General features: G+C 65.8%; 3 protein-coding genes and 1 long non-coding RNA gene across 6 annotated transcripts; 1 reads left to right on the top strand and 3 right to left on the bottom strand.

Moving 5' to 3' along the window:
• Positions 1-623: 623 nt before the first annotated feature.
• TMEM121 (transmembrane protein 121) lies at positions 624-4,141 on the bottom strand. 2 transcript variants are annotated; one of them, XM_059684464.1, is made up of 2 exons: positions 3,845-4,141; positions 624-2,101 (listed from the first exon to the last, which is right to left on the bottom strand). In XM_059684464.1, the coding sequence occupies exon 2, from the start codon at positions 1,944-1,946 to the stop codon at positions 984-986; it is 963 nt and encodes a 320-aa protein (XP_059540447.1). In that variant the 5' UTR covers positions 1,947-2,101; positions 3,845-4,141; the 3' UTR covers positions 624-983. The 2 variants fall into 2 exon arrangements, with proteins under 2 accessions (XP_059540447.1, XP_059540439.1); XM_059684456.1 differs by lacking the exon at positions 3,845-4,141 and adding an exon at positions 3,590-3,724.
• On the top strand, positions 1,784-7,702 carry LOC132228297 (uncharacterized). Its single transcript, XR_009451320.1, has 2 exons — positions 1,784-1,862; positions 6,901-7,702. It is a non-coding gene; the product is annotated as an uncharacterized LOC132228297 (long non-coding RNA).
• A 7,454-nt stretch (positions 7,703-15,156) lies between these two features.
• On the bottom strand, positions 15,157-20,881 carry TEDC1 (tubulin epsilon and delta complex 1). Of its 2 annotated transcripts, XM_059684495.1 has the most exons (8): positions 20,252-20,876; positions 20,078-20,156; positions 19,529-19,731; positions 19,084-19,239; positions 17,807-17,905; positions 17,543-17,629; positions 16,890-17,063; positions 15,157-15,950 (listed from the first exon to the last, which is right to left on the bottom strand). In XM_059684495.1, exons 1-8 carry the CDS (start codon positions 20,390-20,392, stop codon positions 15,621-15,623), a joined length of 1,269 nt encoding a protein of 422 aa, XP_059540478.1. In that variant the 5' UTR covers positions 20,393-20,876; the 3' UTR covers positions 15,157-15,620. The 2 variants fall into 2 exon arrangements, with proteins under 2 accessions (XP_059540478.1, XP_059540467.1); XM_059684484.1 differs by having other exon boundaries at positions 17,543-17,905; positions 20,252-20,881.
• Positions 20,882-23,163: 2,282 nt separating this feature from the next.
• Positions 23,164-24,848, bottom strand: CRIP1 (cysteine rich protein 1). Its single transcript, XM_059684505.1, has 5 exons — positions 24,673-24,848; positions 23,665-23,759; positions 23,531-23,588; positions 23,392-23,438; positions 23,164-23,282 (listed from the first exon to the last, which is right to left on the bottom strand). Exons 1-4 carry the CDS (start codon positions 24,710-24,712, stop codon positions 23,398-23,400), a joined length of 234 nt encoding a protein of 77 aa, XP_059540488.1. The 5' UTR covers positions 24,713-24,848; the 3' UTR covers positions 23,164-23,282; positions 23,392-23,397.
• Between the last annotated feature and the right edge of the window lie 2,153 nt (positions 24,849-27,001).

The following is a 27,001-nucleotide window of genomic DNA, read 5'->3' on the forward strand; positions in this document are numbered from 1 at the left end:
GCCATGGGGACCTGCCCCGGCTCCACTCTGCTCCAGGCCCTCTGACATGTGTAACCCCTTGGGCACCCTGCAGGCACCCCAGCCAGGGCGGCAGCCCCCAGAGGCCACTGGACCCCCTGGGTCTGACAGGTGCCCAGGTCACACCACCATGCAGGGGCCCTGGCGGAGGCCAGGTAAGCTCTGCAAGTGGACATCAGTGCCCTGTCCTCCCTGCCCCTCCGGGCACCAGGCTGCCTGGGCCAGGGCCGCTGCGGGCACCAGGGAGTCTGCGCCAGTGCCAGGCGGGGTGAGGTGAGGCGGGGCTCCAGGCTCCTGGCCTCAGGCTGCAAGGGCCCAACTGGGGGGCCCTCGGGCACCTCAGCAGAATCAGGGGCTTGGAGACCCTCTGGGCCTGAGAGGCGGGGCAGGGACATGGGCTCGGGACCCTGGGGGTGGGTCTGGGTTGGCGTTAGGGTGCCCCTGGGGATGGGGACAGTTGAGATTGGAGAGGGCTCTCTGCCCGCCCCCACCCCCCCAGGAGCCCCCCTCCCCCCCAGCATCACTCTCTCACACACACCCCACCCCCCTCCCCAGGACGCAAACAGGCAGCAGTGAGACTTTGGGTACAAAACTGTAAACATGAGTCTTTAAAATGACAGAGGCCTCTTGGCCCCAACTCTGAGCCACAGGCCCCCAGGAGGGACCCCAGGGACCAGACCTCCCTCCCCCTCTGTCTTCCCTTCCCTCCCAGGCGCCCGCAGGCAGGGGACGGCCTTCCCCTCCGCACACCCGCTGCTCTGGGGCGGGCTCCTGAGCGGGACGGGGCTGAGGTCCGGGGTCCGAGGGTCCCTGAGAGGAAGAAGCAGCTGCAGGCCGGGCGCTCCCAGCACCGGCCCGTGGGGAGCCCGCCCCACCCCTTCCATGCACACCGCACACCCCACCAGCCAAGGTCTCCGCGCCGCCCCCGCGGGTGTGGGGGGGGGGGTGCGGGCGGGCAGGCCCTGTCACGTGTCCAGAGCGTCGCGCGTGGGCGAGGGCGCGCGGGGGCGGCCGGGCGGGCCGTGTAGCGGCGGGGGGAGCGGCCCCGAGGCGCGGCGCTGCGAGGGCGGCGGCGGCTGCAGCTCCAGGGCGAGCGCGGGCGGCGGGAAGTCGCGCACCTGGCGGCGGTACTCCAGGAAGGTGCAGGCCTTGGTGGCCAGCGCCACCACGTTCTTGCCGACGAAGATGGCCGAGACGCGGCTGTCCCGGGACAGCGCCAGGCTGGCGGCGCGCGCCAGCACGGCCACCACGTTGACGGTGACGAGGCTGAGCACGGGGTAGAGCATCATCTTCTGCGGCGCGATGTGCTCGCCCTGCATGCTGACCTCGCTGAGCGCCACGCAGGGCAGCACGAGCAGCAGCATGTAGCAGTAGAAGAAGGTCAGGCCCTCGGCCCACAGCGGCAGCCCGGTGCGCGGCGGCTCCCACAGGCCGGCCTGCATGTCCAGCAGGTCCAGCAGGTCCAGCGCCACCCAGAAGAGGCGGCCGCGCAGGTCCTCGCGCTTGCGGAAGGTGCGCACGTACTCCATGCGGTCGAGCGCCACGAGCAGCAGGAAGAGGCCGGGCACGCACACCGACAGCAGTAGCGTCAGGGCCTTGCGCGCCACCGGGTCCCCCGCGCCGCGCCGCGCCGCCTTGTAGTTCTGGAAGATGAAGTAGAGCTTGATCTCCAGCACGAAGATGTACAGGAACCAGAGGATCATGGCGTAGCCGCGCTTGGCCGTGCGCACCTCGGCGCCCACCCACACGGCCACGTAGCGCAGCACCAGCAGGAAGCACACGTCGCCCACCAGCACGATGATGCACACGCCGATCTTGCGCGGGCCCTGGTTCTGCTGCACCAGGTAGGCGTCCATGACCGCCATGCTGCCCACGATCACCAGCGTGGTCAGGCACACGTGCCGCCGGTCCGGGGGCGGCAGCACCATGGTGGGCCGCCCGGACCCCGGCCTGGGGGCGCGCGGCCCCCGCGAAAGGCGGGGCGAGGCCCGGCAGCGGCGGCGCTCAGCCCGCGGACATGGCGCCGCGGGGCCCGTCCAGCCGCCCCGAGGGCGCCACGGCTCCCGGCCCGCGAGCTCGGAACCTGGGGAGACCAGAGAGGAAAGGTCAGAGCGCGGCGGAGCGGCCTCCCCCCGCCCCTCCCGCGCCCTCGGTGGCTCGCGCGCGCGCCCAGGCGCGTCCCGGCCCCGGAGTCGGCCGCACGGCCTCCAGGGGGCGCTGCAGCCCCACCGGAGACCCGCGCTCTCCTTCCCGCCTCCGCCGGCCAAGGAACGGAACGGAAGTGGCTTCTCCGCGCCGCGCGCGCACGCGTCCCCGGGGCCCGGTGGTTCATCCCTGCCGAGCCCACGCCGCCATCCCTCCGGCCCTGGCGGCCTAGGCCCCACGCCTGAGCCGGTTCCCGCGGGGACCCGGGCGTCCTCTCTCCCCGCGCCGCGCCGGGCGGGCCTGCGCCCTTGGGGAATGGGGAGGCCATCCTGAGAGCCGGGATTCTGACCCGGGACTGAGAGGCGTCCAAGTACAGAGGGTTCCATCCCGCAAGCCTCTCCAAGCCTCCCTGCCCGGCCTTGCATCCGCCCTGCCCGGCCGACTGGTCTCCCCGGGGCCCACCCTCCACGGGCATGAGGCCCGTTCTCTGCGCTGCTCCCACACGGCTGCACAGCCTTGGAGGCGGGCGTCCTGGCCGCAGCCCCTGCCCCTGCCCCTGCCCAGCACACCCCGCGGCCTGCGCACTGTGGAGCGGCCCCTGCACCCCCTCCCCTGCACCTTCACGCAAGACTCAGGTTGGGGTCCGCAGCCCGGGGCCTCCCGCACCCCTGGCACCAGTTGCTGTGGCTGCGCTGGTCAGGGTCCCACACCGGGCGGAGGGTCACAGCCCTGGGCCGGCTCACTCCCGGGGGACACGGAGGCCCGCGCGCCCTCACGCACCCAGAGTCACTCGCAGACTCACTTCCCGCCGCGACCCTCGCCCCCTCCCCTCCACGGCGCCCGGCCCAGGGCGCTGTTCACTGTCGTGTCTGGACAGGGACATAAAGTGTGATGCCACCCGTGCCTGGGGAGCAATGCTGGGCCTGCTCCGATGACCACGCGGCCCTCACTGATGGGGGGACCCCCCAGGGACCCCAGCACTCAGCTCACACCTGCAATAGAGGGTGCCGCTGCCTCCCCGCCGTCATGCGCCCCTGCTCCCCACCCAGACACACCCCCTCTGCTCCCCCCGCTGGGCGGACACGCTTGGCCCAGGGAGCCCCCCACACACACCAGGACCCCCTCTGGCTGCGGCGGCGGCCTGGGCATCCCCCCCTCCGCTCAGTGGGGCCAACGAGCCAGAGCGGCACCCCGCCCCCCGCCCCCCCCCCCCCCGCTCCCGCACCGCTAACCCCTTCCCGCATCCACTCCCCCGGTCCCTCCGCACCCGAGCGGGACCCCATCCCCAGGCGAGCGCTCGGAGCCGGCCTGGTCCCTGCGCGCACAGCCCAGAAGGGCCTGAACCCCCCGCCGCTGGCCCGGCCCCCGCCCTCCCGCCCCGGCTGCCGCGTCGCCGGGTCCCACACGCCCTCCGCCCCGAACTCACAGCCGGCCCCGGGTCTCTCGCCCGCCAGCCCCGCGCTCTGCTCCCCGGCACCAGCCTCCGTGCCCACGAGGGGGGAACCAGGGCTGCGCCCCGACCGCCCCCACCAGACCGAGGTCCGAGGCGGGGCTGCGCCTCGCTGCTGCGCCCAGGCCTCCGCGCGCCCGCGCCCCACCGCCCCCGCCGCCGCCAGTGCGAGCGCCCGGCCCGGCTCCCGCCCCGCTCCACGGACGCAGCCGCCGGCCCGCCCGCACCTACCCGCCCCCGGTCCGATGCTGCGCCCCGCGGGCCACGAGCCTCCGCCGGGACCAGGCCGCCTCCTCCGCGGTCCGCTCCGCTGCGGCCCCGACCCCGCCCGAGGCCCCGCCCCGCGCCCCACGAGCCCGGCCGCCCGCGGGGATGGGGTCCGGCGCCGTTGCCACGGCGACAGCACTGCGCAGCGGCAGCGCGGGCGGCACTGGGGAGCCGGACACCCCCGGTCCACGCGCAGGCCCGGAACCCGCCTCACCCGCAGCCCTGACACGGCCGGAGGGGGCGTCTTGAAATCCCGCGGCAGCCCCAGCCCCGACCGCCCACACGGTGCCCCCCTCGCCCGCGTCAGCAGGCCCGTGGGAGCCCGTTCCGCTCGCGGAGCTGACCCCGCCGAGGGCTGGCCGCTGAGCCTCTGCAGGGGGCGCTCGGTGACCCCCCCATTGGGTTACGCACTGAGCTCCGTGACCCTTTCTGAGGTGCATCCGATGTGTGTTCGAGGGAGGGGTCTGTTGTGGGTACACTGTGGCCCCAAACAGACACGCCCCCGCCCGCCCCCCCCTCCCCGCCCCCGCGCGCGGGGCCTGCTTTGGAAAGACTGCTGACTCTTGAATAGCGCGGTTCCCCGTAAAGGAAGAATTTTTTAAATGTATTTTTATTGGTTTCAGAGAGGAAGGGAGAGGGAGAGAGAGAAACATCAATGACAAGAGAGGGTCTCTGATCAGCTGCCTCCTGCACGGCCCCCACGGGACCGGGCGCAACCCAGGCCTGTGCCCTGGCCGGGAATGGAACGGAGACCCGGTTCACGGGTCAGCGCTGGGCCGGCGGGCGGGCGGCGCCTCCTGCTCTTGCGTGTATTCCTGAGTATTTCATTCTCGATGCCGCTATACATGGGAGCGTTCTCTGGGTCTCGGGGTCTCTGTGGCTCTTGTATCCTGCAGCCTTACTGAGCTCGCTGACCCCTCCTAGCACTGGGGTGCGGGATCCCGCGCCGTGGCCTCTACACAGGATCCCGGCCCTGCGAATAGAGGTGTTTCGTTTCTTCCTGGTGCCTTGCAGGTCTGGCTCCTGCTGATCGCCCTGGCTGGGCCCTCGGTGCAGGGCCCAGTGGGAGTGGAGGGAGTGAGGCCCTGCCTTGAGCGGGTCTTGGGGGGAGGCGTGGAGTCCGGCTCCGCCCAGCATGCCGGGAGCTGCAGAGTGGGGCAGATTCCTTCCAGGTGGAGGAACTCCCCTTCTGGTCCACCAATTAACTTTAACTAACGTAGCCCGGCCAGTGCGTCACCCTATGAACCAGGAAGTCACAGGTTCGATTCCCAGTCCACGGCACAGGCCCAGGTTGCAGGCTCGATCCTCAGTGTGGAGTTTACAGGAGGCAGCTGGTCAATGGTTCTCTCTCATCACTGATGTTTCTCTCTCTCCCTCTCCCTTCCTCTCTGAAATCAATAGAAATTTATTTTTTTTTAAATAGCCCTAACCGGTTTGGCTCAGTGGATAGAGCGTCAGCCTGCGGACTCAAGGGTCCCAGGTTCAATTCCGGTCAAGGGACACATCCCCAGTAGGGGGTGTGCAGGAGGCAGCTGATCGATGTTTCTCTCTCATCGATGTTTCTGACTCTCTATCCCTCTCCCTTCCTCTCTGTAAAAAATCAGTAAAATATATTTTTAAAAAATAAAGGTGATTCAACAGGGAAACAATAGTATTTTCACCAATTAAACATCTAAGTGCAAAAAAATTATCTCCAACCTAAACCTTACATCTTTTACAAATATTAACGCAACATGGATGATGTATCCAAATGTAAAACTGTAGCCCTGGCCAGTGTGGCTCAGTTGGTTGGGCGTGGTCCTGGGCACTGCCAGACCCATCCCCCGCTTGTGGGCTCCATCGCCAGCAGGGGGCGTACAAGAGGCAGCCGATCTATGTTTCTCTCTCAACAATGTTTCACTCCCTCTCCCTTCCTCTCTCTAAAATCAATAAAAATATTTTTAAAAAATAAATGTAAAACTATAAAACTTTTAGAAGAAAATATAAAAGAAAAGCTGCATGACCTGTGGCAAGGCAAAAAATGTTTGGGTTTTTAAATATATTTTTATTAATTTCAGAGAGGAAGGGAGAGAGAGATAGAAACATCAATGATGAGAGAGAATCATTGATCGGCTGCCTCCCGCACGCCCCGCACTGGGGACTGAACCCACAACCCAGGCATGTGCCAGCACTGGGAATCGAAACGTGACCTCCTGGTTCATAGGTCGATGCTCAACCCCGGAGCTACGCCGGCCAGGCCAAAAAATATGTTTAGACGTGACACCAGAAGCACCATCCATAAAGATCCACTGATCCACTGGAGACATAATGGAAAACTTCTCTGTGAGAGAATGAAAGACAAGTCACAGAGCGGGAGGCGGTGTATGCAGATCACACATTGGACACAAGACGCACAGAATATCCTATATAATGCTCCTATATAATAAAAGGCGAATATGCAAATTGACCAAACAGCAGAACGACCGGTCGCTATGACGTACACTGACCACCACGGGGCAGATGCTCAATGCAGGAGCTGCCCCCTGGTGGTCGGGTAGCGCCACTCAGCCAGAAGCCGGGCTCATGGCTGGCGTACGCAAGGGTGGTGGCGGGAGCCTCTCCAGCCTCCGCAGCAGCGCTAAGGATGTCTGACTGCCTAATCCAGCGGTTCTCAACCTGTGGGTCGCGACCCCTTTGGCGGTCAAACGACCCTTTCACAGGGGTCGCCAAAGACCGTCCTGCATATCAGAGATTTACATGACGATTCATAACAATAGCAACATGACAGTGATGAAGTAGCAACGAAAATAATGTTATGGTTGGGTCACAACATGAGGAGCTGTATTTAAAGGGCCAGAAGGTTGAGAACCACTGGCCTAAGCCATCAGTCGGACATCCCCGAGGGCTCCTTGACTGCGAGAGGGCACAGGCCGGGCTGATGGATTCCCGCCCGCCCCCCCCCCCGCCCCCCCAGTGCACAAATTTCCTGCACCGGGCCTCGAGTATTTTAAAAGCTCTTAAAGTCTAAACTCTGTGAACAGACACTTCACCGAAGAGGATGGCAGGTCAGCACGCGAGGAGATGGTCGACTTCGGAAAACGCAGGTTTTGCTGATGCGATACCTCCACACCCATGAAGACGCTGTGAGCCAGTAACTGTTGGGGGTTATGGGGACACGGGGTTCAGAGCAAGTTGGTAGATTTAAGCCCAAATGCGAGATTGACTCCGGTAATTCCAAATCCATAGAGTGTCCATCGGCAGACAATGCAGTCTACTTCTACAAGGCATTTAACACAGGGGCACAGAGCAGTGTTCCTCTCTCTCCCCCTCCTCCCTCCCTACCTTCCACTCTCTCCAAAAAACCAATGGGAAAAATATCCTCGGGTGAGGATGAACCAAAAAAAAAAGGGAAGAGCCCTCGCCGGTGTGGCTCAGTGGCTAGAGCGTCCGCCTGTGGACTGAAGGGTCCTGGGTTCAATTCTAGTCAAGGGCACATGCCCAGGTTTCGGGCTCCATCCCCAGGAGTGGGCGTGCAGGAGGCAGCCAATCAATGATTCTCTCTCATCATGATGTTTCTCTCTCTCTCCCTCTCCCTTCCTCTCTGAAATCAATAAACATGTTTTGTTTGTTTGTTTGTTTGTTTGTTTTTGTTTTTTTTAAGGGTGGCCTGGCCGCACTAGGCTCCGCAGGCAGTGGCCCGTAAGAAGGAGGCATTCTTTTTATTTATTTGTTCTTGGCGCCCGTGACCGGAATCGAACCTAGGGCCCTTGAGTCGACAGGCCGACGCTCCATCCACTGAGCCAAACCAGTCAGGGCAATAAACATGTTTAATTTTTTAAAAAAGGAAGGCCCTGACCGGTTTGGCTCAGTGGATAGAGCGTCGGCCTGTGGACTGAAAGGTCCCGGGTTCGATTCCGGTCAAGGGCATGTACCTGGGTTGCAGGCAACATCCCCAGTGGGGAGTGTGCAGGAGGCAGCTGATCCATGTTTCTCTCTCATCGATGTTTCTAACTCTCTATCCCTCTCCCTTCCTCTCTGTAAAAAAAAAAATCAATAAAATATATTTTAAAATAAAATAAATTTTTAAAAAAAGGAAGAAAAGACTGAGGAACCTTCCAGATGGAAGGAGGCCGGGGGGAGGGGCACCAAGTGAGCACACGGCCGGGCTGGGCCGGGAGCCTGGCCGTCCTCGGGGCGGGGGCTGCAGGGCCTGCGGTCAGACGGGCCGCGTGGTCATTTCCTGGCTCCGGTGGCCGAGCTGAGGAGAAAGCCATGACCTGGGGACACCCCGGGGTGAGGGTGCCGCGCAGTCCGTCTGCAGCTGGTTCTCGGAGGGCGAGAGGGCCCGTGCCAATCGTATGAGCAGGCGCCTGCTGCGTGTGTATCACACGGTGTGCATGTCACATACATGTCACCAGTGGTGGGAGGGGATGCAACGTGAATGTCCACTGAGGACGTGGGAGCTGTGGGAACTTCCTCCGCGTTATTTGCAATTATAATTATCTTCATTAATTTTTTTGTTGATCCTCACCCGAGATTTTTTTCCATTGATTTTTTTTTTTTTTTTTAAGAAAGAGTGGAGCCCTGGCTGGTTTGGCTCAGTGGATAGAATGTGGGGCTGAAGGGTGTTGCGCGATCCCCAGGAGGGGGCGTGCCGGAGGCAGCCGACCCATGATGCTCTCTCATCACTGATGTTTCTATCTTTCTCTCCCTCTCCCTTCCTCTCTGAAATCAATAAAAATATTTTTTTTAAAGAAAGAGTGGCCGAAACCGGTTTGGCTCAGTGGATAGAGCGTTGGCTTGCGGACTGAAAGGTCCCAGGTTCGATTCCGGTCAAGGGCATGTACCTGGGTTGCGGGCATATCCCCAGTAGGAGATGTGCAGGAGGCAGCTGATCCATGTTTCTCTCTCATCGATGTTTCTAACTCTCTATCTCTCTCCCTTCCTCTCTGTAAAAAATCAATAAAATATATTTAAAAAAAAAAAAAGAAGAGTGGGAGGGAGGGAAAGAGAGAGAGACACACACACATCGATTGGTTCCCTCCCACACACACCCTGACCAGGCCAGGAATCAAACCCCCACCCCAGGTATATGCCCTTGACCAGCAATTGAACCCTCGACCCTTCAGTGCTCTAACCATTTAGCATACTGGCCAGGGCTGCAATTATTTTTGAGTGAAAAAAATTTTTTTTAATTTTGCTTTATTGCTTAAAATATTACAAAGAGTAGTACATATGGCTCCTTTTTATCCCCCTTGACCTTCCCCCGGCCTCCCTTATCCCCCAGTGTCTTGTGTCCATTGGTCGTGCTTATATGCTAAACACAATTCTTTACATTAACAGGGTGAAGGGAAAGCATTAGCAGATGCAGAAAGCACTAATGGAATTCAGTAGCTGCTCACGACGTATTAAGAAAAGGGCCCTCGGTGGAGGGCAGTGTCTCAGTCTGACCCCATTCGGTCTTGGGAAGAGGAGGGGGGCAGATGCCTGCGGCCACGGCGCTGGGCGCAGTGCGGGTCTGAGTGACAGGTCACCCAGGAGGGAATGGCCAAAGGCGGTGGCGGGAACTGGCTCGCTGTCCCGAGAAACACGACTCCACGTGACGCCAGCTACAGCGGTGCCTCCAGCGGACGGAGGCCAGATGGTAAGGGGACGCAGGAGCCCGTGACCTGGAGAGGGAGGCGCCTCCTAAGGAAAGCGGCCTGCCCTGGCGGGGCGCCCGGTGGCAGGGCATCGGCCCATGAGCCGAAGGGTCTTGGGTTCAATTCCCCATCGAGGGCACGCAGGGTGTAGGTCTGTACTCCGGCCCTGGTGGGGCGTGTGCAGGAGGCAGCCAATCGATGAGTCTCTCTGACATGGATGTCCCTCCCTCTCTCTCTCCTCTCCTCCCTCCCTCCTACTCTCTCTAAAAATCAAAGGAAAAAATATCCTCAGCTGAGGATTAACAAAAAGGACGAAAAAGTTAATTGTGAAAACCAAGATGCAAAATAGCGACGAGCTCGATTAAAACAAAGCCTACATTTCTGCCCCACAAGGGAAACCACAGCAGGTTTGTAACCGGATGACGACGGGGCATTTATAACGCGCAAACCGACGAGATCCGTATCTCGACTCCTCAGAGCCTGCAGAGCAGCGTCAGGGAGACCGCAGTCCCCGACACGTGACCACGGCGTGTGAGGAGGCCGTTGGCAGGGAGGAAGCCCACAGCGCGAGGACCAGAGACACGGCCCGTGGACCGGAGAGCACGGAGGGAGGGGTGCGGCCGGGGTGGGCTGGCAGGTGCCCTGGGTCTGCCCCTGCGTGGACACCCCACGCCTGCGCCCACGGGGCCTCGAGAGAAGAGCCTGCAGGGCAGGGACCGGCTGTGCACACAGCTCGGAGGACGGAGCTTTTTCACAGTGCTCAGCGGGAAACACAAACACTTCAGGAGTGAGAGCCCCAGTTCCCAAAGTGTGTGCCAAGGCACCCCAGTGCCGGAAGCCGGTCCATCCTTGCTGCTTGACACAGTCGCTGCAGGGAAGAAACTCTGCACAGCACATGTTCCAAGGGACCTGGCGTCTATGGCATCCTGTTCTTAATATGTTTGCTCCCCTTCTTAGCGCTGTGTGTTCTAACCAGGCCACCTCCCCGGGAAAGGTTGTTTCCCCAGGTGGGGATGTTTCCCTGGAGTTAGGGATGAACGGGGCTAGGGAAGGGAATAAATCAGTGAAACCCCCTAGCATTACAGAAATACCGTATACCACTTATGAGGAACTCAGACTAAGACTGTTGGTTATAAGTTTGGGACTTGCTAGGCCCACATCCCCAGGGGTCTGCCCCCAGAGAAAATGCCAAAGCCTATGGCCCTGAAAACCCGCCGACGCAGGGCAGTCCCAGGGAAGACCACCAGCAAGGCTAAGAGGACAACCATCAAACAGCTAAAGAAATACCGCTGCAAACAATGCAGGCAGCTCCTTATCTAAAAATCTAATGCGAGCTATGCGAGCAGAAAGACTTCAACTAAGTGCCAGGCAGGTAGGTAGTCGCCATAGCCAAGAACAATCACGCTTAAGCTACATAACCTTTACTGGGGCCACAGAAGAGGAAAACCTCCCTCAGTTTCTTCCTTGTAGCTTCACAGTGGAGCAGTAGATAGTGACCGTGGAATAGACATAACAAACCAGCCCTTACAATGGAACACAGAGACCAACCTTTGGAATAGAATGTAGAAGCATAGACAGTGGATAAGATTAAAATCAACAGAGCTAGATAGAGATAAGATTGGTAGCAAAGGTCACATAAGAAAACAGGGAACTGTAGAAGGTCAAAGGAGGACCCAAAACACACCCTGCTGTAGCTACAGAGGCGTGCTTCTAGAATCAAGTAGTGTAAATGCAGCGGTAACAGGGCCATGAGAAGAACCTGACTGTGCTGGTCATCTGAACACTGTCTCCGTGTCCTTCATTCTTCGCCGACGCCGTCCACACCTTTGGGAACCCCTGGACCGCGGGGGCTGGACCCCGGCACCCCAGGGTGCCATAGGGCCTTCTCAGGCACTTTAAGGCATTTTGGATTCTCGAGGAAAACACCACAGGGCTGGCCATGCTAGGAGCCTTGAGAATGATTGCACTGACTTCTTTTCTTTCTTTTTTTAAAAAATATTTTATTGATTTTTTACAGAGAGGAAGGGAGAGAGATAGTTAGAAACATCGATGAGAGAGAAGCATCGATCAGCTGCCTCCTGCACACGCCCCTCTGGGGATGTGCCCGCAACCAAGGTACATGCCCTTGACCGGAATCGAACCTGGTACCCTTGCATCTGTAGGCTGACGCTCTATCCACTGAGCCACACCGGCTAGGGCTGGACTGAGTTCTGCGTTTCAATCCTGGGTTGCACTGCAAGGCTGCTGTCACAGCAGCTGCAGTGGCACAAGTGGACGAGGCTGGGGTGACTCGGGCGGCAGCACCCTAGCTGACTGAGGTTGAGAAGGGGTGCAGGGCCAGACACTCTGTTAGTAAGGAAGTGCAGCTATCAGAGAATTAAGGGTTTCGTTGTTTTTTTCCCAATAATATGTGCTATTGTTGCTTTGTTTTGGGGTTTTTTCTGAACTGCTACCAGGTCATTAGGACCTAAATACTCAAGTTGTTGGCTCTGTAAACAGCTGTTAGGTGTGTGTTTTGGCCGAGGGCGCTGGGAAAAATTGCTGAGCGGCCACGACGCCGTGGAAGAGTGGGAGCCTCAGAGGTGGACAGTGCCAGCCTGAGACCTCAGCCCACCACCTGGCCCCTCCCCACCACACACCAGCACCTCTGGGGACCACAGTGGTCCCATCACACGCACACCTGGCTCTTGATCCAGACAGCCGGACCCCCAAACTGGAAAGGGAAGTCCACGCACCAGTCACAGCAGCAGAGACGTGGACACACCCGTGGGCACAAGCCATGGGTGAACAGCAAACTGGTCCATCCACACAATGAACGGTGCTCAGCCTCTTTTAGTTTTTGTTATTCCTCATCCAACGATACGTTTCCATTGATTTTTAGAGAGCGGAGGGGAGAGAAGAGAAACATCGACTGGTGGTTTAGGACTTGTCCCCCTAACCAGGCCGGGGATGGAGCCTGCAACTGGGGTACGTGCCCTTGACAGGAACCGAACCTGCGACCCTTCGGTTGGCAGGCCGATGTTCTATTCACTGAGCCAAGCTGGCTAGGGCAGGGGTCCTCAAACTTTTTAAACAGGGGGCCAGTTCAGCGTCCCTCAGACCGTTGGAGGGCCGGACTATAGTTTAAAAAAACACAAAACTATGAACAAATTCCTATGCACACTGCACAGATCTTATTGTGAAGTAAAAAAACAAAACGGGAACAAATACAATACTTGTGTTTGCATGTGGCCCGCGAGCCGGAGTTTGAGGACCCCTGGGCTCGGGCATCGCTCAGCCTTTAAAAGGGGACGATGCTCGGCCGGCGTGGCTGAGGTTGGGCGTGGACCTATGAACCAGGAGGCCACAGTTTGATTCCCGGTCAGGGCACAGGCCCGGGCTGCAGGCTCCATCCCCAGTGTGGGGCGTGCAGGAGGCAGCCGATCCATGGTTCTCCCTCTCTGAAATCAATAAAAATATACTTTTTTTAAAAAACAAAAAAGGACAGACATTGGACATCTGCCACAACACAGAGGGGCCGTGAGGACGTCGTGCTGAGTGAAACAAGCCAGACACGGGACGGGCACTGTGACCCACCCGCGCGGGTCCCTGGAGGAGTCACACCCTGGAGACAGCCGGTGGACGGTGGGGCTCAGCCGGGGGAGGGGTGACGGGGCAGGGCCCAGTTTGGGGAGAAGGGGTGCTCTGGATGACGGGGTTCACTCCATCAGGGGCCTGGGCGTCCGCACAAGCCCAAGTGCGCCCACCCCTCGGTCCGATGCTGCCAGGGCGCTGGGCCCGACCCTGGTTGTCCCTGGTTACAGAAGGTAAACATTTTGACTCAGTTATCTGACTTCCTGTTTCCTCTCTGAGGTGCCCGCCCTGGGATTTTGCTCATTTTGTGTTTTGTCTGTTTTTCACAATGAGTGATAGTTCTCTGGTCTCCACACCAGTTCTATCAGCTACAAAAGCCACGAATAAACTCTCCCGCTCCGGCCGGTCTGCACGTTCTGTGGCCTGCGAATAGCAGCCTCCTCATTGCTCTCGGCCTGAGGAAGCCGCTCCTCACAGACCAGCCCACTTCCTGCAGGGCTGTCCCACCGGTCCCACAGTGCAGCCTTCACGCTCCCGCTGGTCTCGGCTGGCTGGGGGGCAGGTGTCAGCCGGGGGGGGGGGGGCAGGTGTCAGCCGGGGGGGGGGGGGCAGGTGTGAGCCCTGGGGTGGGGGGGCAGGAGGAGGGCCCTGGGTCAGGCCTGTGAACTGTCACGTCACACGCAGCAGGGGCGGAGGCTGCCTGGAGCTGGGGGCAATGCGCTCGCGTGGCCCCTCGGAAGTGGTCAGACACGGCAGCCTGTGTGGGGACCGACCTGCCACCTGCCCACCTGGCGCCCGCGTGGCGAGCTGCTCGGACCTCAGAGCGGCAGGGCCCCTGGGCTCCGGTCACGGCAGCCCTCGGAGGAGCTGGCGCCGTGGGGACTGCGTCGCGGGCCGGGCCCCTCGCGGGTCACGATCGGCCACTAAAGTCACAGGACACGGGTGCCGTGCCATGACGGAGTGTATTCCCCACAGGCCAGTTTGAGGAGTGACGGTCCCGTAACAATGACTCTCGTCTGGGTCCCTACGAACCAAGGTCGCAGGGCCCAGGCCGTCCTGGCCGATGGCAGCCCCCTCGAGGCAGGGGTTTCGAGGTGGAAGGGTCCCGCTGGGGTCAGGATGCCTCAGGGCACCAGTGACCTCACACCGTCAGAGGGCGCGGCTGAGCCAGCGGGGATGAGGAGACCTGAGAGGGGCTGGGGGAGGGGGGGCGCAGCTGAGGGATCAGAGGGAGGGTTCCAGGCCAGGAGGGCGGGCACAGGCCCAGGCACTCCCTGGGGTCCAGCCCCACAAGGACAAGGCCAGGGGTGGCTCCTGACAGGCCTGCTGGCCACCACCTGGTCGGCCAGGGACTGGCTGAGGAGCTGGTGCCCATGTTGTGGGTCCAGCATCTCCCCCAACCCCTCCCCACCCCCACCCCCACCCCCGGGCAGGCAGGAGAAGGGGGTGGGGCCAGAGGCCCAGGGGCAGGAGTGGCCTTGGACCTGAGCTGGCCAGTGGCAGCAGCAGGAGGTGGCCCACCCACCGGCCCCTCACCTGCCCAGCAGCAGGTGGGGATCTGGGATTCGACGGCCCTGGGAAGTGGGGAGCTGCTGGGAGACAGGGCTGAGGCTGCCTGCGTCTCCGGGGAGGGGTTCCAGCGGCGGCACGTCCCGCACACAGATGTCTCTTTGTCAGGGCCAGCAGCCTCAGGCACAAAGCCCCTCTGTCCACGGTGGCCCTCCCCTCACCCGGCGCTGCCCCCGCCCCAGCTCCCATGCACCCCCACAAACACCAGGCGCTGCCCCCGCCCCAGCTCCCACGCGCCCCCGCAAACACCAGGCGCTGCCCCCGCCCCAGCTCCCACGCGCCCCCGCAAACACCAGGCGCTGCCCCCGCCCCAGCTCCCACGCGCCCCCGCAAACACCAGGCGCTGCCCCCGCCCCAGCTCCCACGCGCCCCCGCAAACACCAGGCGCTGCCCCTGCCCCAGCTCCCACGCGCCCCCCAAACACCAGGCGCTGCCCCCGCCCCAGCTCCCACGCGCCCCCCAAACACCAGGCGCTGCCCCCGCCCCAGCTCCCGCGCGCCCCCCAAACACCAGGCGCTGCCCCCACCCCAGCTCCCACGCGCCCCCACAAACACCAGGCGCAGGCCCGGCCCAGGTGGCATGGCAGCCAGGATGAGGGACAGCAGACAGCCAGGGGGCGCCCAGGGCAATGCCTGCCCCCAGGGCCCTGGCACCACCGGGCTACAGGCCACACCTGTCGCTCCAACGCCCGGCCCCTCTGGCCCCCACTGCCCAGGGTCCCTCCCCACCCGTGTCCAGACAGGGACGGCCTTTAGCTGGGCCCTGCAGGGAGGTCTCTGCATGTACTTCTGAGTCCTCGCTCGACCCACCAAGCCCACGGCCCCCGCGCTGGACGTGTCCTGACCCGGGCGGGGGGACGACCATGCCGCTCCCGCTACTGGTGCCAAGGGGCTGAGCTCTGTCCAAAGCATGGAGGGGCCGGGGCCGGAGCTCGGGGTGCTGCTCCTCCGTGGGCCCCACGGCCACGCAGCAGGGCCTCAGCGTCTGGGCGGCGGGATCCAGATGAGGCCGGGCAGGGCTCCCGCCAGCCTGGCCAGCTGCTGCCGGCACTGCTCCTGGAGCTGGCGCAGCGTCTCCTCCAGGCAGGCCTCCCGGCTCCTCAGCGCCCCGATCACCTCAGCAGCCCGCAGGCCCGGGCCCCCTGGCCCCCCAGCCTCGGTCCTCACCAGCCGGTGGGGCCCGTGGGGCTGGGCCCGGCCCCCGCCCCCGCCTCGCGCCCAGGCCTGCCGCAGGGCTGCCAGCTCCTGGCCCACGGCCTCCTGTGCGGCCTGCCGCGCGGCGCTCCACTCCGGCCCCTGGCCTCCGACCTGCAAGGGGAGAAGCTGGTGACACGAGCGCCAAGAGCAGCCACAGCCCCGAGACACGGCTTCAGGGCCCTCGCACTCGGGGCCTGGCACGCCCCCAGGGGCCCCACGGCCCCCACGCGCCCCGATCCCACGGCTCCCAGGGAAGCAAGGCCAACCCCGCACCAGCTCCAAGGCCGGCCCTTCCGGGCCCTGCGTCACCCTCTCCCCACCCTGCACCCCGAGCAGCTGTGGGCTCCCGGCAACAGGGCAACAACCTGACCCCCCCAGTCCTGCAGGACCCACCCCTCAGGGTCACCAGCTCTCCAGGGTGGGGTCTGGGGGCACACCTTGGGGCCCATTTAGAGTTCAGACCCCCCCAGAGTTCAGACCCCCCAGGACACGCACCCCGGGGACACCCACCTCAGCCCCACCTGCCACTCCTGGGCAGCCCAGCCGCCCGGTCCTGATTCCAGGAGGGGGAGGGGGAGGCGGACTGGACTGAGGGTGCAGCCGGCTGAGGCCACCAGTGCTGGCGGGGAGGCTTCACCCATGGCCCCAGAGAACGCCCTGGCCCTGACCCCGGGGGTTCCCAGCAGGAAAGCATCAAGGGCCCTGAGCCAGGACAGGTGCCAGCCTTTCCTGTACAAAACCCCCTGCAGGCGTCAGCTGTCACCGCCTGGGGGCGGGCCTGAACAGCAGCAAGACCACCAGGCCCCTCGAGCCGGGCCCTCAGGCCACACTGAAGGCTTTGGGGAAACCCGCCCACAGTTCAAGATGCCTCAGGGCTGCCCCTCCCTGCCCCCCAGCAGGCTGAACAGGCCCCTGGGACGGGCGCTGGGGGGGCCGCCCGTGCACCTCCTCCTCCGCTGGAGTCTGACCCCTGAGCACACCACCCATGCTCCGGAACCCACGTGAACTCCCGTGCTCTGTGAACGCGTGCCGGCAGCCCTGCGCCCTCACCCTGGCTGCCCAGGCCGCCCGCCGGGCTCCCACTGCCGCCTGGAGCTCCTCCTGCAGGGCCTGCAGCTCCCACGCCACCGGGCCCCATGCCCCGGCCCTGCGCCCACGCCCTCGGAGACCGGGCGGGAACGTGGGCTGTGAGGCCTCCGGGGGGCAGGCCCCCAGGACCGTGTCCTGCAGAGGGAGACCCGAGTGAGGGCAGCACAGGCCTGGGCACCACACGCACAGCCCAGACCCAGCACCCAGCCAGCGGGGGCGGAGGCCCAGGCTACACGGCAAGCCGGGCAGCTCCCAGCACCCAGGTGGCCTGCAAACCCGAGAAGTCGGCTCCCCCACAGCTGGCAGAGGGGACCACTGGGCATTTGGAAGGAGCCCCAGGCACAGCACCGCGGGCCTCCCACTCCCCACGCCCTGGGTGGCTGTGGTCCAGGCCGGGAGGGAGGGAAGGAAGGAGGGAGGGAGGGAGGGAAGGAGGGAGGGAGGGAGGGAAGGAGGGAGAGAGGGAGGGAAGGAGGGAGGGAAGGAGGGAGGGAGGGAGGGAAGGAGGGAGGGAGGAACGGAGGGAGGGAGGGAAGGAGGGAGGGAAGGAGGGAGGGAAGGAGGGAGGGAGGGAGGGAGGGAGGAAGGGAGATGGCGGGTCTCAGGGTCCTGACCATCCACTGCCAGAAGACCAGCTCCCGCCGCCGCCACTCCAGCACAGCCTCTAGGCGGGCGTTCTCGCTCTCCAGCCTCTGCAGCAGCTGCAGCGCAAACCAGAGGGCAGGCCGCTCAGGCGTCCCCATCACCAGGCAACATGAGCGGGTCTGCATTCCTGCCCCGGGGTGGCCCAGGGGTGGGAGAGGCCCCCCACACACAGGCAAGATGGCGATCTTGGCAGACAAGAACAGGTCCCTACCACCGCAAGCACCAGCCCTGACCTGCCGGCCGCCCTCCGGGTCCCTGAGCAGCTCCGTTTCGGCGACAGACAGGTGGCCGAGGCTGCGGTCGCCGTGGCAGCCACGGGTGTACGCGTGGATCTGGAACGAGCAGCACAGGGCCGGCTGAGCAGGGCCCCTCAGGGCGTCTCACAGGCGAGGGGACGCACCTGCCAAGTCGGCCCCGGGCAGGACCGTCCTCCGCTGCAGGGACCGCGCTGGCCCAGAGCCTGCAGAGCGAGGGGCCCTGGGCAGCTCCCCCACAGCCTCCCAACCGCACCCAGCCCCGGGGGCACAGGGGGTGCAGAGGGCCACCTCTGCTTCCTTCCCTCCTCAGTTCGCCAAGTGCCAGGACCGTGTGGTGAGAGAAACAGCCTGTGGACGGGCTCGTGGTCCAGTGGGGCCGAAGGCGGGGCCCGGAGCAACCTGTGTGGCCTGGGGGGCAGAGCGGGCTGCGCCGCCAGTGAGGCCGGAAGGTGGCCGTGCCCCCAGCTGCAGCAGTGGCTGGAGCCGAGGCCCGGCAGGAGGGAGTGAGGGTCCCGGGGCCAGCCAAGCAGAAGGCCCTGTGCTGGGGTGGGCATGCAGGTGGAGGGGCCCCGCACCGAGGAGGGAGCCCAAGGCTACCTGCCCAGCCCACTCCCAGCCCAGAACTGGCACTGGACCTGTGGGGGACACCTGTGCCCACCGGCTGAGCCCTATCGGCCTTCAAGAACCTACAGGAGCTGCCCACCGCCCACCAGCCCACACCCAGGACACAGCGAGAGGGGCAGCTGCCCAGGCCGTGACTCCCCCAGGCCTGAGCCCGTGGCATTGCTCAGTGACACCAACCTGAGGCTTCTGGGGATCTCGGTGGACAGGACAGCCAAGCCCACTGGCTCCCTGCCCCACCGGCTCCTGCCCCACCAGCTCCCTGTCCCACCAGCTCCTGCCTCACCGGCTCCTGCCCCACCGGCTCCTGCCCCACCAGCTCCCCACCCCACAGGCTCCCTGCCCCACAGGCTCCTGCCCACTGGCTCCCGGCCCCACTGGCTCCCTGTCCCAGCCATGTCCAGCCCCACCTGACCCAGGCCCCCTCCTGGAGCACCTGGAGCCCCAGGCTCAGGCTCCCCGCAGTGGCCAACCAGTGAGCCCCCCGCCAGGCCCGGGAGGTCCTCATCAGCCAAAGGCCAAGGCCCCGCCCATGTAGGGCCTGGAGGGACAGGCCACAGGCAGGGAGAGGAGCCGGGCAGCCCGGAGCCGGGGGTAACTGCCCTGCGTGGACAGGCCTCCAGAGGCACTACCTTGCCCAGGAGGGCGCACTGCTCCTGCTGACTGGCCATCAAGTTTCGCCACCGAAATCGCAGCTTTCCCATCAGCCACTGCAGGTGGCGTACGTCCACAGGGCCGGCGGCGTCCACCCGCGGTGCAGGCTGGCCAGGGCTGGCCAGGGCCCCACACTGGAGAGGGAGCACAGGTCAGGCCCAGAAGGGGAACGAGAAAGGAGGCTGAGAGCCGTGGGGTCCCCAGGGTGCCAGGGGAAGAGCCAGGGCCAGAGCCCGTGGGCACACTCCCTGCCCTGGAGGAGGGCGGGCAGAGGCGGGGCCCAAGGGCAGCCCTGCCTCTGTCCTCACCTGGGCAGCCAGGATGACCACACCGACCCCCCACACCGGGCTGTCCCCGCAGGTCTGGCGGCCGCACCCCAGGTCTGGGCCGCGGGTGGGAGGCTCACCCTCACCCCACACTCACCTCACACACAGGCATCTCGTCGCCCAGCCGCACGCGGGTCTGGGCCAGCAGCCGCTCGGGCAGGGGCTCCCGGGCCAGGAGCCAGGCGAGGGCCAGGAGCAGCTCGCGGCTGCCCTGGGACCCGTCCTCGGGGAGCCGAGCCAGCCCGAGCCGGGGGTAGCCCTGGGCGCGCAGCGCCGCCTTCACCCAACGGGCCTGGGCCTCTGCGGGCAGGAGGCCAGCTCAGGGGGCGCCCGCTGCACCCCGGCCCTAGGGGACACCCCCACGATTCCCAAAATCAGGCCTGGAGGGGCGGGGCTTAACCTGGGTGGAGGGGCGGGGCTTGTGGGTGGGCGGGGCCGAGCCTATGAGGCGGGGCTAAGTGGGACCTATGGGTGGGCGGGGCCAAAGCCTAAGGGGCGTGAACGCTTCCCCGAAAGCGGGTGCTACCTAGACGGGGCTCACACGGGATGGGCGTGGCGCGGGGGCGTGGTTTACCCGAGTGGGCGGGGCCGTGAGCCGTGGGTGGTGCCGAGCCCACCCGGGCGGGGCTGGAGGGGCGGGGCTTACCCGGGGCGCGCGAGGCCGAGGCGCGGTCAGCCCGCAGCAGCGAGAGCACGCGGAAGAGCAGCCGCCAGAGTGCGGGCGCCTGCGGGAACGGGGCGGGGCGGTCAGCAGGCCCGGGGCCTCCCAGCGTCCGCCCGGGGCCCCACCGGGCCTGGCCGCCTGCCCCGCGGGCCTCACCGCTTCCGGACGGTCGAACTTGGCGCGGCGGAAGATCTCGGGGCTGGGCCCGGCGGGCAGCGAGCGGCTCAGCGCGGCGATGGCCTCGGGCAGAGCCCCAGCCGCGTCCGCCAGGTCCGCCCGGCGCCGCCGCCGCCCCATGCAGCCCGCGCGGGCCTTGAACGTCCGCGCTCCGCCGCGGCGGGTGCCCGCGCCCAATCCCCGCGCCGGTGCCGCCTCTGCCGCTCCCGCGCCCAATCCCCGCGCGGGCCTGGCCACGCCCCCGGCCCCGGCCCAATGAGCGGCGGCCCCGGCGTGTGAGTGCCGTCGGTCCAGCCCGCTGCGGAGGCACTTCCGGCCCAGCTGAACCAATCGGCGTTCACAGTTCCCGGGGTCCGCTCTGTGCGGCCCAATAGCGGCTGCACCCGACTCCGCTGGCCCAGACCCCCCATCAGCGCCTCCCCCGAGCCGTAGCCTGGCCGCCGCCGCAGGGTCCGTGGCCGCGCGCGGGGCACCCGGGCCGCCGCGAGTGTCGCGTAAACGGGCAGCACCGACCTCCGCGGCGCCCTCTCGGGTCTGGCCGCCAGGGGGCGCTCGAGTCCGCAGCGCGCACCGGGACCGGGTGGCGGGGACGGGCCCTGGATACGCCGCCCCCCCCCCCCCGCAGTTCAGCCCCGCTGAGCTCGGGGTGGGGGGGGCTCCTCCGGGAGGCCAGAGGCTCTCCCCGCAGATCCACACGTCCAGCTTCCCGGCCCGGCCCCCCGCCAGCCCCCAGTGTCCCGACCACCAGCTCCCCCTCCCTCCCGCCACCGAAGAGTCTGGAGGAACCTGGGAACGCGGGTGGGCGGCCGCGTGTTCCCCCGACAGCCCGTCCCGGAGCCTGAGACGGTGCCCACGGACACGGAAGTCACCGCGGCTCTGTGCACCCGCAGCCCAGGCGGCCGGCAGTGCGGGAGCCCATCCCGGAGGCACTCGTGCTGCCGCGTCCGTGCACCGTCCGCACGTGTCCGGAAACGCGCGGGTGCAGGGACCGGGCGGGCGGCTGGGCCTGGAGGCCCGGGGCGGGGCACGAGGGAACTTTTGTGGACTGAGGCTGCAGCAGCCTGTGAACGGGTTACACGCCACTGAATGTGTGCAGGTGCCGTTTATGGCATAAGTGACACCTCAAAGCTGACCTCCTTCCCCAGCCTCCTCCTCAGGTGCCCTGGGTCCCCTGCCCTGGAACCCCCCTCCCCCCATTTACCAGCTCAGGGCGTGCCGCCTGCTCTCTGGCCCCCCCATCGGTCCCCTCCCAGGTCCCAGGTCCAGCCTCAGCTCAGGCTGAGACCAGCACCGGCGTCCAGTCTGGCCCTGCCTTCTCCTGGCTGACCGGCTCTCCCTGCAGGCCAGCTCTCTCCACACTCACCCCAAGTTGCCCCCTGGGGGATCTCTGCTGCCACCCAGCGATCCGTGTCCCGTCAGCTCGGGACACACTGTCCTGTGCCCCTGCTGCCCACTGTGTCCCCAGCCCAGCCCACACTGTCCGCTGAGAACCTCGCCTCAGCTGCCCCAGCCTCTCTAGCTCCCACCTCTGGGAATTCAGTGAGTCACTCCATCTTCCTTTTTTTTTTTTCTTAAATCCTCACCCAAGAATATTTTTTCATTGATTTTTAGAGAGAGTGGAAGAGAGAGACAGACAGAAACGTCAGTGTGAGAGAAACACATCGACCGGTTGCCTCCTGCACAAGCGCCAACCAGGGCCCAGGCCGGGGAGGAGCCTGCGACCGAGGTACGTGCCCTTGGCCAGAATCCAGCCCGGACCCTTGGGTCACAGGCCAGCGCTCTAACCACTGAGAAACCAGCTACGGCCCGAGGCTATATTTTTATCGATTTTCAGAGGGAGGGAGAGAAAAACATCTATCAGTTGCCTCCCATACATGTCCCGAGGGAGGATCGAACCCACAACCTAGGTACATACCCTGAGTGGGAATGAAACTCGAAACCTTTGGATGTCCGGGACGCTCCAACCGAGCTGCCTGGCCAGGGCAAATCACCCGTCTGTCTGTCTCACACCCCTCACTGCAAGCTGCCTTTCAGCCCGCCCGCGGCCCCCCGGCCTGTCCGCCCCCCCCCCAGCCTGTCCAACCACCGGCCTGTCCGCCCCCCCGGCCTGATCGCCCCCAGCCTGTCCGCCCCCCAGCCTGTCCGCCCCCCGGCCTGTCCGGCCAGGCCTGCAGGAGCCCCACCAAGGCCCTGGGGCAGCGGCCTCAGGCTGAGATCACCCCTCTGGCTCTCTCAGCAGAGAGGTCAGCAGAGACTCAGGAGGGAGGAGTGGCGGCTGCAGGCCGAAGCGGGAGTGGCCGGCTGGGGGGGGGGAGGCGGGGGGGGGGGCAGGGGACGTGGGGAGGGCTCTGGGGTTGGCCAAGTCCCCAGCTGCGGCCTAACTGACATGGGAGTTTCCAAAAAGCCCCCAGTGGTCACTGCACAGCCAGTCCTCAAATGCCCCATTCGGGCAGCGGGCCACTGGGTAGTCCCCGGGCACATGGCCAGTGAGGGGCAGTGGTGTCCGGTGGGGAGATGGGTGAGGATGGGAACAGGGTTGGGTCAGCAAGAAGTGGGGAGGGCGGGCGAGGACACCCCACCACAGCTCCCCCAAGCTCAAAACCGGAACCAGCGCGAGCTCAGCTGACTCACCCTGCACTGGCCTCCCACTCCTGCCCGGGGCCTGGTGTTCCCGCTGACCTGTTGGCTGCCCATGCCTTCCCCTCGCCCCATGGGGCTGGGCACCTTGGGGCCTGAGAGCTGGAGAGCTGGGCCCCATGGGGCTGCCCAGGGTGGCCAGCCACTCCCTGCAGAGGGCGCTGCAGCCTGCAGTGGCCCCCGCAGACCCCTCGGGGCACAGGGTGCGCGTCAGGACCCCCCCCCCCCAACAACAGGCACACATAGGCAGGCTTCCCGTTCAGGTTTATTGAGGGCGTGGGGTCTGTGGAGCCCCAGGAGTTACGGCTGGGCATCAGCCTGGAGGGGCAGCAGTCCAGGTCCAGGGGGCAGCCAGGGGTGGGGCCTCCACAACCTGCGGAGAGACAGGGGCAGGCTTCGCTCAGGACGGGGGTGGGGGGGTGGGCGGGGGGTGACGGCCCATCCTGAGGGCCGGCTGGTCTGGGGATCAGGGTGGGGTGTACCTGGGTCTACTTGAAGGTGTGACTCTCAGCGCCACCTCGACCAAAGCCTACAGAGAAAACAGCGTGCAGGTGAGAGGTGGCCAGAGGCCTGGGGGGCTGGGTCCGGCGTGGGGGGCTGGTGGGGCCTCGGGGAGCTTACCTTTGGGTCCGAACATGGCGGCGTAGCAGGGGTGGTTGCAGTAGGGCTTGCCTTCATGCTGCAGAGAGAGAGAGGCCATGAGGGGCTGTCCCCCTCCCTCTCCCCCACCCCTGCTGCCCTCAGGCCCCACCTACCTCGGCATGGCCCCCCGAGGTCAGGGTCTTCCCGCACTTCTCACACTTGAGGCAGGGCCGGTGCCAGTCCTTCCCCAGGGACGTCACCCGCTCGGCTGCAAAAGGGCAGACAGGTTCCCCTGAGACGCTGCCCTGGGGCGCAGGGCGCACCCCTCCTCTCGCTCCCGCTCTCCGGCCGCCTCCGCCCGGGGGCCCACCCCAAGTCTCAATGGCCTTTGTGGTTTTTGTTTGTTTGTTTTTAAATACTTTTACTGATTTCAGAGAGGAAGGGAGAGGGAGAGACTCAATGATCAGAATCATTGATCAGCTGCCTCCTGCAGGCCCCCATTGGGGATGCAGCCCGAGGCCGGCCTGTGCCCTTGACGGGACCCTTCAGTCCGCAGGCCCATGCTCTATCCACTGAGCCACAGCGGCCAGGGCGCCCATGGCCTTTGGCCCTCCAGTCCCCTGGATGCGTCCAGCCAAGCAGATGGGAGGGCGCTGGCCCTGGGCTGCGGGCGGGCCTGGGGGTCAGGAGGCCTGGCTGGGGCGGAGCCCTCAGACTCTGCACCCGCGGGGTGGGGCCTGCGGGGCGCCCTCTCCGTGGCCCCGCCGACTTCCCACTTCCTCCTGCGCCTCTCAGGGCGGGACCCGGCGGGTGGGACCCGGGCGCAGGGCGGGAAGGCGGCCCCCGCGGGGCCGCAGCGCCTGGGACAGCGCCCGGGGCGCTGGTTTCCGGGTCTGTTTTCACTCGGCGCGGGGCTGGGAGGGGCGGCCGGACCCCACGATCCTTCTGCCCTTGGGGTCCCCGCCCAGGCTGCGCCCGGGACGAGGAGGCAGGAGAAACCCGGACTAAAGATGGGGAGACCCGGAGGCGGGAGACGCAGGATCACCCCACGCGGGGGTCCCTACTGCACACCCGGCGGCCGCGGACGGGGCGCTTTCCCGGGGCCCCGGGCGCCCCACCCCTGAGCGCCCTGAGCGGGCGCCCGTGGCCGGGCTCGGGGGGACCGCGGTGGGGGCGCTCACCGAAGTACACCTCCTTCTGGCACTTGGGGCACTTGGGCATGGCGGCGGCGGCGGTGGCGGCGGCGCGGGCGGACGGACCGACGGCGGGAACCGGGAGGCGCGCGGACTGGGTGGGTCCCGTGGGGCGCTCGTCTTTCAGGGAACCTGGGACCCCGCCTCTGGGAGGTCCGCCCCTCGCGCCCCGCCCCCCAACTCTGGGCCGGGACCCAAGGACCTCGGCTCCAAGTCTGGGGGGGCGGAGAAAGGTCAGCCGGGTCCGTCCCCGCCTCCGGGCAGGCGCCGGGCTTGGCGGAGCGGACCGCTAGGCTCGGTGCGCGGGCGACCGTGGGGGCCCCGGGGCCCAGCCCCACCCCTGGCCCCGGGCGGCGGAGTCGCCGAGTCCAGGATGTGCGCACGGGGCTCCCCACCGGCTGGAGCCCCAGGGGACTGGCGGGAGCGGGCGGGAGCGGGCGGGAGGGCTCACCTGTGAGAGGCCGGCAGGTGCGGCCACACCCCACTCCCTCCCGGGTCCTGGGGCAGAGGCTGGAGCCGCCGGGGGAGCCCGCGGGGGGGTGGGGAGGCCACCAGGAACTCCCCCGGGCCTTCCCCACCCGGGCCCGCCCCTCCGCGAGACACCCACCCCCTGGGAATCCCATCGCGCAGTGGGGACGTCCCAGAGGGATTCGGAGAGGGAACTGCAGGGGGGCGGGTCCCCCCTTTCGGGAGACAGCACGGCTGGGCCTGGGGCTGGGGGGATGGTGGGCGCCCCACCTAGGCTGTCTCCAGAGTCCAGCCCCCGGGGTGGGGGTGGGGGTGGGGGTGGGGGTGTCCTCTTCTCCGGGGAAGCGCCTATGGGCGGGGCGCCCGAGTTCGCTGACCTGGACACGCTGGCCCACGCCTCCCCGTGCCAGGCAGAGACCGGGGGACCCGCCCGCCCAGGGAATGGGGTGGGTCCAGGAGGCTGGGGCTGGGCCCGGGGTCCCCAGCCATCCTTGCACCGCCAGCGCCAGGGTGCAGGTGGGAAACCGGGGACGCTCCCTGAAAATCCTCAACCCGGCTCCCGCCTGTTCACTCACTCAGGCCCTCCCGGTCTGTGCTGGGGGGGCTGTCCCATCCCTGCTCCCAAGCGCCCCGTGCCACACCCAGCTTCTTGGCTTCACCAGCCCCCCACCCCCACCCTCCGCCTGCCCCAGCTTTCCCTCCCCTCTGCCTAGGGCTCCTCCCCGGGCCGCCACCCCTACCAGCGTCCTCATCTCCCCTCAACACACCCATCCCCCAAAGGACATCATCCCTGTGGAGGGGACCACCTTCCCACAGGGCTCAGGGGCTCCTGGCCGCCCCAGCAGCACCCAGGCACCCTCCCTCCCCCTCCCTGAAGCCCACCTGCCTGCCCCCAAGCCCTGCAGCCGGATCCTGGGATACAGGGGGCAGCCTGGGTGCCCCCATCTCAACACCTCCACCCACCCCAGGAGCCCAGCTTGTGTGAGGGTGGGAGCTCCCAGGGTTCATGGGTGATGGAGGCCACACCCCAGAGTCTCCTGTCTGTGAGGGGGCCACACTAGACCCCATGCCCCATGGCCTGCGCCCCCACCTCCCTCAGCTGGCTCCCTCCTCCCCGGGACCCCCCCTCGGGGGCTCTGTATTTAAAGGGCCAGAAGGTTGAGAACCACTGCTGTAGACGGAGCCGCCTGGCACCGAGGCCTCCGCCCAGCGCACCAGGGGGGCCGCTTCCTGGGACCTGCAGGCGGTGTGTGCAGCCTGTGTGGCCTGAGTGCTGTCATCTCCTGGCTCCGGATCCCCGAGAACAGGAGGAAGGAGGAGGCCAGTGGTCATGGGGGCAGGGCAGTGGGGGAGATGGGCTTCTGTCCCAGGCCCCGGGTCCTGGGACCCCTCAGTGGCTGGCTGTCCCCTGCCCTCGGGAGCGGGGTGCCTGCTCTGCCCTGGTGGGACCCCCAGTCTCCCGCCCGCCCGCCCTCCCTGGTCTGCTCCTGCCACACGGGGGCCGCGGCCCTATCTGCCGGCCCGTGGGCACCTCACTGTGGTCCCTGGAGCAAAGGCCACTGGCCGGACGCTCCCCGTGCTCCCGCCACCCGGGGTGCCGCCCAGGCCTTCGCGGAGGCAGCGGCCCCGGAGCCGCAGGGCGGGCCCCGAGTGCTGTCATCTCCTGGCTCCGGATCCCCGAGCCAACGAGCCAACGGGAGGAAGGAGGAGGCCGGTGGTCATGGGGGCAGGGCAGGGGGGGAGATGGGCTTCTGTCCCAGCCGCACAGGCTGCACACACCACCTGCAGGTCCCAGGAAGCGGCCCCCCTGGTGCGCTGGGCGGAGGCCTCGGTGCCAGGCGGCTCCGTC

This window comes from Myotis daubentonii, chromosome 1 (assembly GCF_963259705.1).
Source record: "Myotis daubentonii chromosome 1, mMyoDau2.1, whole genome shotgun sequence".
Classification (NCBI taxonomy): Eukaryota; Metazoa; Chordata; class Mammalia; order Chiroptera; family Vespertilionidae; genus Myotis; species Myotis daubentonii.